The sequence below is a fragment of the Montipora foliosa genome, chromosome 2, assembly GCF_036669935.1.
Source record: "Montipora foliosa isolate CH-2021 chromosome 2, ASM3666993v2, whole genome shotgun sequence".
Classification (NCBI taxonomy): domain Eukaryota; kingdom Metazoa; phylum Cnidaria; class Anthozoa; order Scleractinia; family Acroporidae; genus Montipora; species Montipora foliosa.
The window spans coordinates 56,652,302-56,667,301 of record NC_090870.1 but is presented as its reverse complement, the minus strand read 5'-3'; the positions used below and the strand labels follow the sequence as shown (position 1 = coordinate 56,667,301).

General features: G+C 37.4%; 2 protein-coding genes and 1 non-coding gene across 4 annotated transcripts in view; 1 reads left to right on the top strand and 2 right to left on the bottom strand.

Moving 5' to 3' along the window:
• Window positions 1–10,113, bottom strand: part of LOC137993649 (negative elongation factor E-like) — a 22,930-nt gene extending 12,817 nt beyond the window's left edge. The window contains exons 1-7 of the mRNA XM_068839615.1: window positions 9,957–10,113; window positions 6,628–6,697; window positions 5,560–5,630; window positions 3,118–3,189; window positions 2,067–2,111; window positions 1,620–1,654; window positions 375–418 (exon numbers count right to left, since the gene is read on the bottom strand). Coding sequence (XP_068695716.1) covers window positions 375–418; window positions 1,620–1,654; window positions 2,067–2,111; window positions 3,118–3,189; window positions 5,560–5,630; window positions 6,628–6,697; window positions 9,957–10,025 — 406 coding nt within the window. The 5' untranslated portion in view covers window positions 10,026–10,113. The remainder of the gene's footprint in view (window positions 1–374; window positions 419–1,619; window positions 1,655–2,066; window positions 2,112–3,117; window positions 3,190–5,559; window positions 5,631–6,627; window positions 6,698–9,956) is intronic.
• Window positions 6,116–6,188, bottom strand: Trnav-gac (transfer RNA valine (anticodon GAC)). The gene has a single exon. It is a non-coding gene; the product is annotated as a tRNA-Val (tRNA).
• Window positions 10,114–10,213: 100 nt separating the features above from the next.
• LOC137990991 (B-cell lymphoma/leukemia 10-like) lies at window positions 10,214–14,919 on the top strand. 2 transcript variants are annotated; one of them, XM_068836121.1, is made up of 3 exons: window positions 10,214–10,746; window positions 11,768–11,959; window positions 13,278–14,919. In XM_068836121.1, exons 1-3 carry the CDS (start codon window positions 10,251–10,253, stop codon window positions 13,349–13,351), a joined length of 762 nt encoding a protein of 253 aa, XP_068692222.1. In that variant the 5' UTR covers window positions 10,214–10,250; the 3' UTR covers window positions 13,352–14,919. The 2 variants fall into 2 exon arrangements, with proteins under 2 accessions (XP_068692222.1, XP_068692221.1); XM_068836120.1 differs by having other exon boundaries at window positions 10,216–10,746; window positions 13,275–14,919.
• The last annotated feature ends 81 nt before the right edge of the window (window positions 14,920–15,000 follow it).

The following is a 15,000-nucleotide window of genomic DNA, read 5'->3' as shown; positions in this document are numbered from 1 at the left end:
ATCATCTGTATCAGTACGAATCAAACCACTCTTGTGCATAGATCTAATAGTCATCTACAATGCAGAAGTGATATTACTTTGCTATGTTGCATAAATGTCAAGATACCCCACACCAAAAAGCTCTGAATGTAGATTCCGCAACGGACGAAATACCGTGGAATGACCCTATAATAAGCATTGTTCCCACAAGTTTCATTCCTGGGTTACAAGAATTTTTTTGTTGTATTCAAAGGATATCATTGTTGGGAAGGGATTGTAATGACACAAATTTCCATTTCAGAGGTTCTCACTGCTGCTGACGTCATCATTGCTCTAGCTCTCTAATATATTCTAACTTAAAGATAAAATAAAGTAAAGTTCAACAATGCATGTACCTCCAGAGAAGCGTCTGTTTTGAGAGGCAGAAGAGGGTACAAAGCTGCAATCAAGGCAAAGCCAAGGTACATGATCAGAATTAAATTATGAAAAAATTATTACAGTGTACATGTATTTCAGTGGTCTTCCTTAAAGTAACATGGTCATGAATGGTTTACTTAAAAACCTAATTTGCCTCTTCTTTCATCAACAAGAATTTAAGCCTGTCACCAATTTTTGAAATTATTGTTTGAAATCTTCTTGTAATGAACAGTAACAATATGGCATTGTTAAAAAATTATTGTCCTACCAAAGCAGGAAACGCACCAGAGGGAAATGACTCATTAATTAAACTCAGTCCCCATTAATTTAACCCTTTAACTCCCAATAGTGCCACTTATAGATTTTACTCTGTCTAACGCCAGACGATTTTACTCGTCAATGGGGAACCCCACGGGGCTGAAAGAGTTAACAACAGCTAGATTCACTCAAAAACTACAGCTGTATGTCCCCATTGACCCCTGAGAGTGACACTGGCTTGATAGATTTTACTTGGTCTAACACCAGACGATTTTACTTGTCAATGGGGGGCATCCTAACTTAAAGGCGTTTGAGGTGTGAATGGATTACTCTGTCTAATATCATGGGTGACAAATTACTCCTTAATTTAGGCGCGAAATTTCAGCGTTAATTTATAATTTCACATGTGAAATTACAAAATTGCCACGGTAACATCTCTTGTATCTCGATCAGAACCAAGATGGCGTCTAGATTTAAGACAGTGACCATTGAAGAAGTTACGAAATTAAAAGAAGCGGCAGAAAATTTAAATACGTGAAAGAGCACAATTAACTGGGTGAGAGTTTTTGAGAAGTGGTGTGACATAAATAGCCTTGAAAAAAACCTGGAGATGATCCATCCCGCGCAGTTGGATAAAGTACTCGAGTGATTTTACAAACGGTTGTGAGCGTAATTTGTCACCTACGACATTAAAAGGTAATCCAATGGTTTTCTCATGAAATTAGGAAATAATTTCACTTGCAGTTTGTCAAAATTCTGATAATTTCCCTCGCGCGTGAAATTATTTCCTAATTTCACTCGTCGCCATTTGATTACACATACTAACGCCATCTGACAATTTTAATCATTAATGGGTTGAGACGTGAATGGGTTAATGGCAAATATGAAAGCCATATACTGTACTTTGAACTGGCTTTTGCAGATAAAGAATATTAAGCTCTAACTGATGCTCATTATACCGGTACCTTTCATACAGATTCTTCATGGCTGCCGCACGTGACTAAAGCAAAATCGTAACACAATGGTTAGCTTCTAGCCTTAAGAGTTTGAGCTTCAGACTGAGTTTGCTGTATGTGTAATTACCACACTGTCAACTAATACTACAGACTGTATGCCAAAAAGAGGACAGTCAAAAGGTAGACAAGCAGATGAGACGAAAAAGTTGAAAGGAGCCTTACAGTGTACATGTATTTAAATGAAACCACAAGCTTTTTAATATCAGAGTCCCTCCTTGAAGCTAGGATGCATCACAATAAATATATTATTTTTACTAGGTTACTGGACAGGTATGAATGGAAAGGATACATTTATAACTACCTCAGAGGAAAAAGCTTTTGCCTTAGCAAACAGGAAACACCTTTTCTGTTCGAGAATTTCTGCTGGGCAATTAAAGCAAAAAAGGAGTACAATACCTGCTGTTCATTCCTGTTGGAGGAAGATGGTTGCTGCTGGAAATCCTGTTATTATACAAGAGGAATTTTAAAATAAAATCTGTGAGTTAATAAACATTCTAAGAAAATCTGTACCATACTGAAAATGTATATAATAATAATGATAATAATAATAATAATAATTGGCAGTGCTAATCACCCTTTACTTGCAGTCTTGAGGACTGAATCACGAAGGGCACAGGTCATGATATCAGGCTGAAAGCATACAAAGGTGCCTCTGGTTGCCGCTATACAGTCCATGTTGATGTCGGAGCACAGCACCACAGCTAGATGTTAATTAGCTGTGAGTCGATTTTGACGAGGGAGGAAAACCAGAGTACCCGGAGAAAAACCCTTGAGTCAGGTCCAGATCGACTGAAACTTAGCCCACATGCATGCTGGGGCCAGAGTTGAACCCCGGCTAGTAGTGGTGGGAGGCTCAATAGAATTAAACCACTAAGCCACCCTGACTCCCATGACGCGGCATCAAGGCATGACGAGGCATCAAGTTACTGCAGCTATAAGTTGGTCAACCTTGCAAAATTAGTGCCAACCTCTATGAAGTATCCACAGAGTTGAAAAACAAGTATTACACTTTTCAAAGCCAAAGGAAAGAATGGTGTTTCTTTTTTAAAAGTCTTGTCCTGGACTGCTATTGATTTTCCATACAATTGGTGTAGTTACAGCATAATTCTTGAAAATGTAATGAATAGAATTAACCTATTCCTACCTACCAATGATGACAGAGGTGTATTGAGGCGTTTGTTTGTATAACTCAATTTCTAAGACCAGTGTCTTTTTGTTTATTTTGCTGTGAGAGCCAGTTGCAATACCGATAATTGTGCGAGTGGCCCACCTACATGTAGAATAGCAATGCTACATTTAACTGTGGGCCTGGTCCTGTTTGTATAATTATGATTTGTTTGTAAATAATAAAAGTAATTAAGTAAAGTATTATGGGAGGACATCAGGTGAACTTAATTCAATGATTGAAAATGTATACCCTGATAATTATGCTGCTGAAGGGCCCTACCTTTATCCTTCTTTCTCCACCTTTTGCCCTTTTAAATTCTCTGTGGACAGGATCCTTTTTTATTTTCACCTCCTATAATACAAGGGCAAGCATGCAATGAATGCAGGTACACTGCATAATAAAATTATGTTAAAGACCCACATTCACCCTACATGTACGAGCATTGCGTGCCATGGAACAATTTTCATATGAAAATCCCACTGACAATCCTGACAAAGCTGACAATCCAATCAGATCACTATGATGAGCAATGTAGACTGCTCGCAGTCCCTTCTGAGTTAGTGGAGCTTCCCGCTTTGGTCACGCAAGCGAGCAGAGGGGAGTATGGTGATAGAGATAGACAGAGGGACTGCACAATCTTTTGTAACAGAGGCATTCAGAATTTCCCATTGCACCAGCAACAGAAAATTCGGATTGTCCATTGACAATGGACTGCTGTCAGAGTTTTTGACGCGTTAAGTACTTCTTGTCAAATTGTAGAGCGGTTTTCAAATGAGTGTCGTAAAACGAAAAGCAAAGTAATCACTTTGGCCAATCAAAAAGGACGGAGACAATCCAGTAAACCAATCAAAACTTGAAGTAATTACACATAGCCGACACAAAGCGCAGGAAAATGTGCACGCGCAAGGTATGATTAGTTTTGGTTTCACTTCTGATTGGTTGAGAAAGTGGCGCGAGAACTTTGAAGCAATCACTGAGTGAAGTAATGCAAAACCAAAGTAATTATCTAATTACTTTCGACGCTCAAATGAAAACCACTCTAACACCAATCTGTCTCTAATTTCACCTGGGAAACAAAAAAGATAAGCACAATATCGCTTTTGCAGTTTCGATCATTTATCCCTTCAAATGGCTAACACATTGAACCCAGACTAGCCTGTTCCAGGCTCTCAGATAGTCGAGAAAACGAAAAGAACTGCGTGTGAAAAGCGAGAGGGGGCTTGGGTCGAGGTGAGGCGGAGAGCCTGTAAGCATCTCTTTAAATTCTTCATTCCGCCCACTTTGCAAATAACCTTTCACATGTCAAAATGTCAATGTCAAAGTATTGAACAAGGGTGGCATTGTGTGGTCCCACGCGAGTTCAAGCTCGATTCTTTTATTGTTGTTCAAAGGTGATGCGTTAATTCTCGCTTGTGCGAGTACGTTAGCTAGAATTTAAGGCACTTTTAGGAAAATAACTTTTTACAAGCGAACGAAGGCATTGTCAAAGCAACCGGGAAACGAGTGTCAAGGAAATCACCGACAGGAGATTTAGCAAATTCGACCAAAAGACACGACCAGTTCAAAAGCTGCGAGTTCCCGACGCTCTGTTGACTTTTCCAAGGAAAACAGAAACCCGGCCATTGAAGTTTCTGGCCTAGATGATAAGATGGTCTCATCAATAAACTTCAGCTCTGATACATCAGGACAACCGTTAATGAATTTGAAAGATTGATATTTCATGTGGATGGCTTCATTTGCAGTATACAGACACGTAGCCATCACCTTCTCTTCCTGAAATCGCTTGATCTTTTAAAGCTTTAAGACATACAATGGAAATACAAGCCTGTTTTTGGCAAATTTTTGCTCTCTTTCAAAGTGGTTTTTTCTTTTTGCTCTCATTTTTTCAAAGGCGATGAAGGCAGAAATTTAATTGACCCTAGCTGGTGAATTCGAATACGCAGCCAAGTATTTGCATAAGAAAGAATAACAAAATATATTTTTTTTCTCGTTCGTCAGAGTTTTCAGAGAGCGCTGTTGAATGCTAACAATTGTGGCGTGCAGGGGACATAATAGTTGTGTCAAATGCGAACTATACATCGTACCCGGTGATGCTATATTGTAAGCGGTGTGGAGAGATGTCGTATCACAACATTGAAGCGCTTTCCCAACGCGTGGCAGTAACTGAAAATTTATGCTTTTACCAAAACCAGTTGGAAGCATTGCAAACGGATCGTTTTTTCGACTTATTAAAGTTGAACAGACACAACTTTTGCTCGAATCTGAGGGCTTGTACGTTTGGGAATACTTTAAGACACTCGGCGACAGAGTTGACCGCTTTCTTTCGGGCTCCGCGCGTGAATCAAAATGATGACGAAAGTGTTGATGTAAACTGTCAAAATTGACCAATCAGAGGGTATACCAGGAGCTGGTATACCGGAATGAAGAATTTAAAGAGATGCTTACAGGCTCTCCCGCCTCGCCTCGACCCAAGCCCCACTTGCTTTTCACACGCAGTTCTTTTCGTTTTCTTGACTATCTGAGAGCCTGGAACAGGCTAAATGGAAGGCAAATTGGAGCATACATGTACACTGTAAATTATGAACATTATTAAAGAAGTTGCTGTGCAGGAATACATGTATGTTGGAAGACCATTATGGGTCTCACTTCTGCTTATTACAGTGTGCATTGTATAATAATAATTTATAAGTTATTAGTGTCTACACATTGATAAAACCATACCCCTGAAGCAATCAGTTTCTTTGCTATCTCCTTGGCATCTTCTGGAGCATGGGGACTATCCACTGGTGCATCTAAATAATTATTATTATAATAATTTATTCCAAAAGGAAACTGTATGTGCATTACCCCTGTAGTTTGGTGAGGAATACCACAATTAGGTCTAGGAATTGGTAAGATTAGGGTTATTAATTAAGTGTAAGCATTAACGACTGGATATGAAGCCTAGAGGACTGGTAATGAACACATACTGTAACCAAACTGATACAGTGCAGTAGAGATGCACAGAAAATATGCCAACAAAAGTATTTTATTCTTGTAATTGTGTGATGGATGAAAAAAAAAATGTATGAAACAGAAACTTGTTGCAAGTCAAATATATTTATTAGCCTGATTGTTACATAATGAGAATATTATCGTTATAATAATATTGTTACATATACATAAATCAGTTGTTGAAATGCGGAAGTGATCCTTGTACTTTATATAAATGGATAATAATTCTTCAACAAATACTTAATATGTTGTCTCTATATTATAGTCACCTGAAAAATTCAGGTGTCCTCAATGGGATTTGAACCCATGACCTCTGCAATGTCAGTACAATTCTCTACCAACTGAGCTATGATGCCACACAGTTTGGACTGCAAGTCAATTTAATGGGTCCATTTTGTTCCTGTGAAAGGACTCAATGAATGAAAGAAAAAAAGAAAAAAAATCATTGTCTTGCTCTCTGTGTGGCTTCATAACTCAGTTGGGAGAGCACTGCACTGGCATCTCTGAGGTCCTGGGCTCATTCTGTTTAAGCTGCCTGAATTTTTCAGGTGTCTATAATATGTACAGTATATATATTATATATATAATTATATAATAAATTAATTATTATACAAGTCGTAGTCATTGCTTTCATAATCAGGACATGCGTGAATGGTTTAGTTCAGGAGCATTCTTGGATAAAGAAGGGGTTTAATACAGTGCAGTATTCTTTTTTGAGCAAAGTGGATTTAAAGTTAGTTTTCATATTAATTACAAAACAAAACCTTTATGTTGACCTGTGCAAACATTTATTACCTCTCTTCAATCCTGGCTTAATTACAACTGGAGATTCAGTCTTTTCTTTTGCCTTCTGAAGAGCCTTTCTCTACAGAGGGATAAAATCAAAATACCACAAGATCAAATGGCTACCAGTAAATGAGCAGCTTCACTACAGAGACACTGTTACAGTAATGACCTTCAGGTGCATGAACAGTACGGCCCCCACATACTTGTCAATGAGTCTCTCCAAAAGCGCAAGTCTATTCACTACCATAACAGAAACAGAGAATCCCTTGATTTCCCCCAAGTAAGACAAAGTCAGGTCAGCAAGGTTTCCTCCATAGAGTCATCAACATTAATTTGGAACAATTTTTAGACAAAGATTTTAAACAGTTCCATGTATTATCTTTAACATCATTTTTAAAAAAAGTTGAAAATGCACATGCTAGAGAATTTAACTATAAAGGAACGCTTTTCAAAATTTTATTTATTTATGATTATCTTTTTTCTGACTTGTTATTTACAAAGAAGTGATTTTGAAAAACATTTAACTACAAACAACCACGATAAAACATATTATTAATATAAACATGGTAAAGAATACTAAACACTTTAATTTGTTAAAAACAATGATGTTTTGACATTGGTTAATGTCATTAATCAAGTCAAAGTTATTTGAAAATTACAATCAATTTGTTTAATTTTCATTGTTCCTTTCCTTTACTACATGTACATGTACATGTATACAGGCTCCTTATCATCTATCGTTCTTTTATTTATACACGTAGCTTGTAATTTTCAAATAACTTTGTCTTTATAATGATGTTCAGCCAACGTCGAAATGTCGCCATTTATCACGAAGTTTTTAGTATTTAATTTTATTGTAATTGTATTGTAATTTAGTATTATGTACCACTCCATTCAAAGTGTACCCATCCCCACCCCCCCCCCCCCTCCCAGGCATACCCTGGGCATTTGACAAGAGGATAGTTAGGTCAGTGGTCATTTCCTAGAGAATTTTTTCACAGGAATTTACCTCACCACAACTACATGTGTGCCGGTTTTGTACCGAGTAGTAGCTTATATTAATTATCTTTTTTAAAATGAAAAATGCCATATGATTATTTAAAGTCTGGAATGAGGAAAAAACCAACTGTAAAGCGGTTGTGGCCGCTAAATTTAAAATTACACCATAGCACAAAGACGATCAGAGCAGTGCCACCATCTGTGATAACTGAAGAACTGAAATAATCCACCAGCTTTGCAACCTCTTGTGAAGAAATGACGCTTAACCGAAGAGCAAGTACAGATGTGGTGGGATCACCTGAGACAGAATGTTATGAATAGAGCTAGAGGGACGGAAAAAGCGAAAGCTACATTGTATGCAACTTAGGAAAATTAGTAAATCTTGTACAATGCTGACGTAAAAAAGTTCTTTTTGAAGTGTTGTGTTCCTAAATGAACTGATAGGGAATTCAAGATACAACAAGGCTGTGCTCACAGAGCCCTTCGGGCTCCCAAGAATTTCAGCTGGGGTGCCCAGCCCTCCAAGTTGGTCGCCCAAATTAATTAATTAATTAATTAATTAATTAGTTATCTGAGATCAACAACGCAGCAAGATCTTCATCTCTCTCTCTCTTAACAAAAGATTGCTGCTACCGCTCTGGTGATCGTCGAACTCGCTAGTGCAAGAAAAACCCGCAACCCGTCAACTTTTTCACGCCATACTTGAAAAAGAAGAGAAAAGTGGCAATGCCACCGTTCATTTTCAGGTTTAAAAGTGAGGTAAACCTTTCAGTTCGATTGAAAATAAATTTTCAAAACGTGAATCAATGCCGCTTGATTCCCGTGGAGCTTTTGTGAAAACTGCCGTGAAATAATGAAACCGCCACGGCCCAAAAGCTATCAATCTTAATTTTTTGAGCAAGTCATCTTGATCTGGACGAAAATCATCGCTACAGGACAGAACTTAAGTATTTTTTCCTTATATTATCAGTAAAATGTTTGTGGATTCGGTCGAAGCGCCAGTCACAACGTTATTTGTTTAGGGCATGCAATGATTTGTCACGACACCAAAGACAACGCGGGATTGCTCTGTTTTTAAAACAACAACAAATAACATGATATCTTTCCCTTTTTTTATTTCTTTATTTCAAACAACCGTAACCTACACATATTTTAGCCAAGCAGGCGCAGCAGTGAAAAATCATAAAAAATTTAATATTAAATTTGCACAAACTGCGACTCCGCTTTGCCGTCCGCGCTTTAGCGCTGTCAGAGCAGCAGTAACAACTCTTTTTTAAAACTATTACCAAGAAATGCCAAACTCCACGTTCCAAATTTAAAGCTACTTTTTGAGAAAGAATTGAAATTCGTGCGGCCGCCGGCCGTCACGTGGAAAGAGTCACGGATTATGTTACATGTGAAATCATGTTGAACGGCCTTTGAACCGATTGTTTCGTACGAAGAAAAAACCTTTTCTTAGAGGTTTCGTAAACTGTAACCACCAGCAAATTAAAATTTTTAGCCGCCGTATCTGCTATCTGCTCAAAATAGAATAGACCGGAGTGCCTGGCCTGGTGACCGGGTAATTTTTATCACTCGCACGAAGCCATATGTTAGTCGCCTCAGGCGACCGGGCACCGTTAGAGCACAGCCTTGTACAAGGATGACAACACTGCTCAAAATTAAACATGAACTCAGAATCTTTTTTAACTCGTCCAGTTTGTCAAGACTGGGTGAATCCTTCTGGTTAACCATTCAACTTAAAAAAAAGAAATTAATAAATGTTTCATGACAGCAGCCTCCAATGCTGGAAAAGGTTTTTGAAGTAGTTCTCTAAGTCTTTTTACTTCAATTAAAATTGTTTCTTGCATGGAGAACTGGTGGGGCATTTGACCGTGTAAACTTTCAACATAGAGAACGCATGTTTTATGAGTCAAATGAGTCAATGAGTCAATGAGTCATGAGTCAATGAGACTCACGGTCAATATAGCAATAATTTGTTGATTAAGCCTAAGCCCTCGTTTCAGTGATTAGGCCTAAGCACTCTCTGAAATTTTAGCTTTCATTTTATGGTTTAATTAACTGCACTAACTCGTTGACTCATTGACTCATTGACTCATGACTCATTGACTCATAAATACTTAACACTCAACTATTAATGGCTCTTTGTGGAGCAACAACAGAATTCAGTGTCACACATAGCCACCATGTTTATGTGTCAAATCGTGAAACGTTACACCAAGTCTGCTAAAGCGTAATTAATTAATGTTCCACACTGCCCCTATCGTGCAACTATTTGTCACCCAAAACTAAAACTAACTACTGCTAAAAGTAAGTATAGGCCATATGAATGGCTATACCTTTCTCTTCAATGCTGCAAACTTTTTAAGAAGGTATTCCTCTTCCGGAGTGAGATTTGGAAGACCCATTACGTTTTTCTACATCGGAAGATGGACTGCCTTGTCCGCCATTTTAGAATTCGAACACACAGTACTGACAAAAACAGCCAGCGGTGCTGATTCTCAGCCAGGTTAGGGGCTTATGTATCCTTTATTATAGTGTACTTATATATATACATGTAATATTGGAGACCATCTATCTGACTTGCATCATTCATAGGGAGGCAAAGTCATTACAGACAGCACACAATACATATGACTTTCACTGTTGTCTTTTCTAACTGTTTAACGTTTAAATTCTCTCCTGTTTGTTCTGGATTGGCATTTGGTCTCAAGTTATATGACGCATTAAACGGCAGCTCTACTTCCGCTTTTTCTAAACAAGGTATTTTTAAATGTATTTTCAACATGGCCGCAAACTATCCGACTTCCGTTGAAGAAAGTGACATTTACGAGGCGATAAAACAAGACGTTTTAATCGATCTTAGAGACTGGTTGGTGGAAAAATTAGCAACTGACAAAATTATAACTTACCTGAGGTCCAAAAGAGTACTTGATCAATTTGACGAAGAAAACATTAGAGCCGAGAAAACCACGATTCAGAAGAACAACAAATTGTTGGATCTTGTGGATTCTAGAGGATCTGCGGGCTTTGACCAATTTTGTCACGCAATAAGAGAAAAGTGCACCGGTCAGAGATACATACTGGAAAGAATTCTAAAAGAATTTGAGGAAAGAAAGCAAGAGCGAAGTAAGGAATTAATTAAAGACATCCAGAAATGAAATCTTTTTTTTGAGAATCAAAATTAATGATTGATTTGATAAGTTAAGAGTTTAATAGTAATTTTAAGCATAAAGTCTCTTATCTCTGAGATTTTGAGTGGAAACCGTTTACAAAGAATACGTGATAGTTGTTGTTTGTTCGTGTTCCGAAGGCTGAGCATTCTAAAATTGGTCTTGAAGCAAATACCCATGGATGTAGACATGCATGTACGCTAGAATAACTGAAATCTAGCCATTTTAAAATCTGTGTTTATACATTATTATAGCTGTGTTGATGTGCACTACAATAACTGAAAGATAATCAATTTTCAAGTTGATGCATAGATTTGATTATTGTGCATAAGTAATTTGAATAGACAAGTTCAAGCTCTTGAGTGCATCATGGGTAATCAGGGCAAGATGGAAAAAAATTCCAAGGTTTGTAAGAAAGCTCAAAACGGTGATATGCAATTTTGAGTTGAATTTATTTTCCAAAACAGCGCTCAAATGTGTGGCAGAATAAATTTAGAGAGAATGGATATTGTACAAATTATTTTATTAAATAAAGTTTATGCCATACATTTCCTGTATTTCCATAGGCACAAAATTACAGAGAATGTATGGAGACAAAAAAAGCCATATGATAAAGGAATTCCAAAGAACGGATACCACACCTTTGAATTACCCGCCATGTTGCCTTGCACCCATGATGCACTCAAGAGTGTGAACTCGTCTATAACTTACAAAGCTGATCAATATGCTGCATTTGGAATCTGGTATTTGGTGTCCTACAAAATACCTCTACCCTTACATGGTGACTTAATAAAGTCGCCATTATAAATTTAAGCCACTGTTTTCAATTCTTGAAAAGTACACCCATTATACTGAGATGCATTCTATGGTTGGATCGCTTGAACAATAATAGTAATGCTAAGACTTAAATACAAAGAAAGACGAGCAGCTAAGGAGTCTGTAATCATAAAAACAAATAATTATTGTCCATTCCCCAGTTCCTAAACACTCACCACCGGCAACCTTCAGTGGAAGCTTATCCAGTCATGCAGTGGATCCAAAGCTTACAGTTGTAGTCACAGGAATACCTGAGTCACCTCAAGTGGATCTCAATAATTTACCGTGCCCTGGAGACCCTGGGGCACCTGTGCCACCAGATGAGCTTACCAGTAATAGCAATCCAACTCAAGGTTGGTTATTTTCTTATTAAGATCAATAATGATTCTTTACAGTAAGTGACAAAGGTACAATGTAGTCGAGACACTGAACTGAGAAGTCTACAGTAATTGTTATGAAAAATTCATCTTTACATTACATTGACCACTTGCACTCCCCTCTCCCATTCAATCTTGGTATCAGGAAAAGCAAGTCTTGCCAAGAAAAAAACTTTGCTTGGGCTAGGAGGTTAGGTGGAAAGATTAAGGGGGAGAATTTGTCGTAGTCACTAAAACAAGGAATGACCTAAAATGATCTAAAATTACCTAGGATCGGAGTTGCAAGTACATTTAATAATATTGTATATCTTAAAGTCAAGGGAAGAAGACCAACCTGTACACCAATAATGATTAACTTTTGCTAAACTTCATGTCAGACATGAAGAAACTTTTGTCATCCACAAAATCTTAGCTCAGGGTGTTCACACAATAACTGTACAGTTACATGGATTGTTACGGTAGTTAATTTTTTGCCAGGGCAAAGGGTTGAAAGACTCTAACTGGGGAGTGGGTGGCTTAGCACACAATGGGTTTTCGTACTATATGGAAGGGTGAAACTAGTCTTTGTTACGACGAGGCAAAATAGTGATAGATGTCACCTAAATTGGATAGGAGGGAGGGGTGGGGGTGGCTTAACATATAATAATTCATTGTTTGTTAAGCATGGTCACTGTCTTTTACAACCAACATAAAAACTGGACTACGGATATCAGATTTCCAGCATTTTCATTGGCTCACCGGACACAGGTTATCAATTCATTTACCTGCTGTACCTAATATGGCCAAGGAATGCATCAGCAATGAAGCAAGCTGAAAACATTTTGCAGCTCTGAGAAAAAAATGGCCGCCAAAAGCCGTTTTGGATCGGAATAGACCGTGGCAGAAATTGTTGCCATAGTCGACAATACTATCCCTGGGAACACCATGGAGTTTTTAATAAAACAATTATTCTACTAGGCCTTGCTAGATATAAAATGATTATAACCAACTTGGTGGGTTATCTATCACTTCGTATCCCACGCACCCTCATAGAATAATTGTTAATTATGTTATGGAAGGGTGCGATTTTGCTAGGGCAAAGCAAGACAGTGATATATAGGGGTGGTATTGTCAGACCCAAAAGAGGCAATAGCAAAGCTTGTTCCTGTACTTACTCATATCATCCATTTCAACATAATGGTATTAAAGTGGTCTGTCCAATTCTTCACAAGCAAACTCAGTAGCAAATGCTTATAATCACTAAACAAATATTAAAATTTGCTGATATTGGTTTCATTTATTGTTTTTCAAGTAGTTAACAGCCACCCACCAACAAGCACCAGTCCGCCATCCTATACATCAGGTTCACCACCACCATATTGTGAATAGAGGTCTGGAAATATTATGTAAACAAGAGTTTGGTCATCAAACAATCTTTTGCCTGCTTGCAGAAGGGGATGCTTGTATGTCTCAAGTAAACCTTTTGATGAGGTGGTTTTTTCCAACTGAAGAATGGAAACAGCATCTTGCAAGCACCCTAAACAACTTTCTGTTTTATGTCTGCTCAAGATTTTTCTAATTTTTAACACTGTGAATGTCATATGATGCTTAAGCCAACTGCAAGGTGAAACATGAGACTGTAATTTAGAACAGTTAAGGAAAAGGACGATCAGTGGGTTTAAAGTTTGAAGACTTACATGTACAAATCTTTAAAATATCTTCAAGTAATAGAAATGACTTTCCTTTCCCCAGTTTTTTGCGTTAATTTAATATTCTGTAAATAATCTTTTATCTGGAAACTTGCTTAAATAAAGCTTTGTTTATGATGGGGAATATTTTGGAACTGGGGGATATGAAACAATTTTCTATAAAGGTGACTGTACTATTTTGGTTTAATTACATAGGTGATTATTGAAAATTCTCTGATTGGTTGCACTTGTGATATTCACGAAAGTGGTTTTTTTTATCAAAATGGCTGCAAGCCGTTTTGTTAAAATTATTGTTTTGAAGAAAATGCATATTTTTCAAATAATCACCTATGTACACGTAATTATACAAAAAACAATTTACTGGTATTTACTTCAGGCTCAGTGAATATCAGTGAATAAAAACCTTGACTTCATCTCAGTTTTCATTCACTGATATTCACCTTGCCTTTGGCGAATAATAATAATTATTGTTAAAGGAAGCAACATATTAAAGGAGTTGTTAAGAAGCCTTAAAAAAGACAGACTTAATGAGATCAGCGTATTTTGCAAATGGTCAAATTGCTTCGTTAATAGCTGCAATGACCTATCGGTTATCAAAATGAAAAATTGTACTGCTATCACCTAATGTCTATTTTTGCTCTTTACTCATTAAATAAGGAGGAAAACTTCTCAGAGGAAAGCGTCTCAGAGCTACATGTAGTGTAGTAAAGAACCAAAAAGCGCAACCCACATGATGTTGAGTCTTAAAGGTCCTTAAAATCGATTCCGAGACACAATGGTGTATGGTAAGCTCCACCCCACTTCTTCAAAAACCAACATTTAACTTAATCTACAGATGTTCTCACCCTGCATCAACCCTGTTTCTGGAAACCTGGAAAATGGTTGGCGATTCACTTCTGATGTATTTCCAAAGGGATTTTTTTTCTTCCTCAAACGAGGCCAGTAATTGTGAAAAACGCAGAGGAAATAATAATAATAATGATAATCATAATAATAATAATAATAATAATAATAATAATAATGATAATAATAATAATGCTGGATGTCACAATGCGCGAGCTCGTGGGAGGCAGAAGCACAGACGTACTGTGGAAGATGCAGAGGTCGTTGCTCTCGGGCACGTTGAATATTGCCTGGACTTTCAAGGTTGCAGTCTGAGTTTTAGATAGAAAGAGGACCGTACACACAATGTAGTTTTTTAGGATTATTTAATATATATTATAGATAAATAAATTATATACATAGAGAGAGATTTTGCATTTTGCATTTTAACTTAAGTTTATTTTTTTCTTTTTTACTCCACGGGTCACAAGTTACGGTTTTCGCCCT

Bases quoted from the DNA above. Each gene is read 5' to 3' on its own strand.
- LOC137990991 (XM_068836120.1), top strand. From the start codon at position 10,251: ATGACTTTCACTGTTGTCTTTTCTAACTGTTTAACGTTTAAATTCTCT. The intron at 10,747-11,767 runs GTAAGGAATTAA...TCCATTCCCCAG, and splicing joins GGAAAGAAAGCAAGAGCGAA to TTCCTAAACACTCACCACCG. The intron at 11,960-13,274 runs GTTGGTTATTTT...TTGTTTTTCAAG, and splicing joins TAATAGCAATCCAACTCAAG to TAGTTAACAGCCACCCACCA.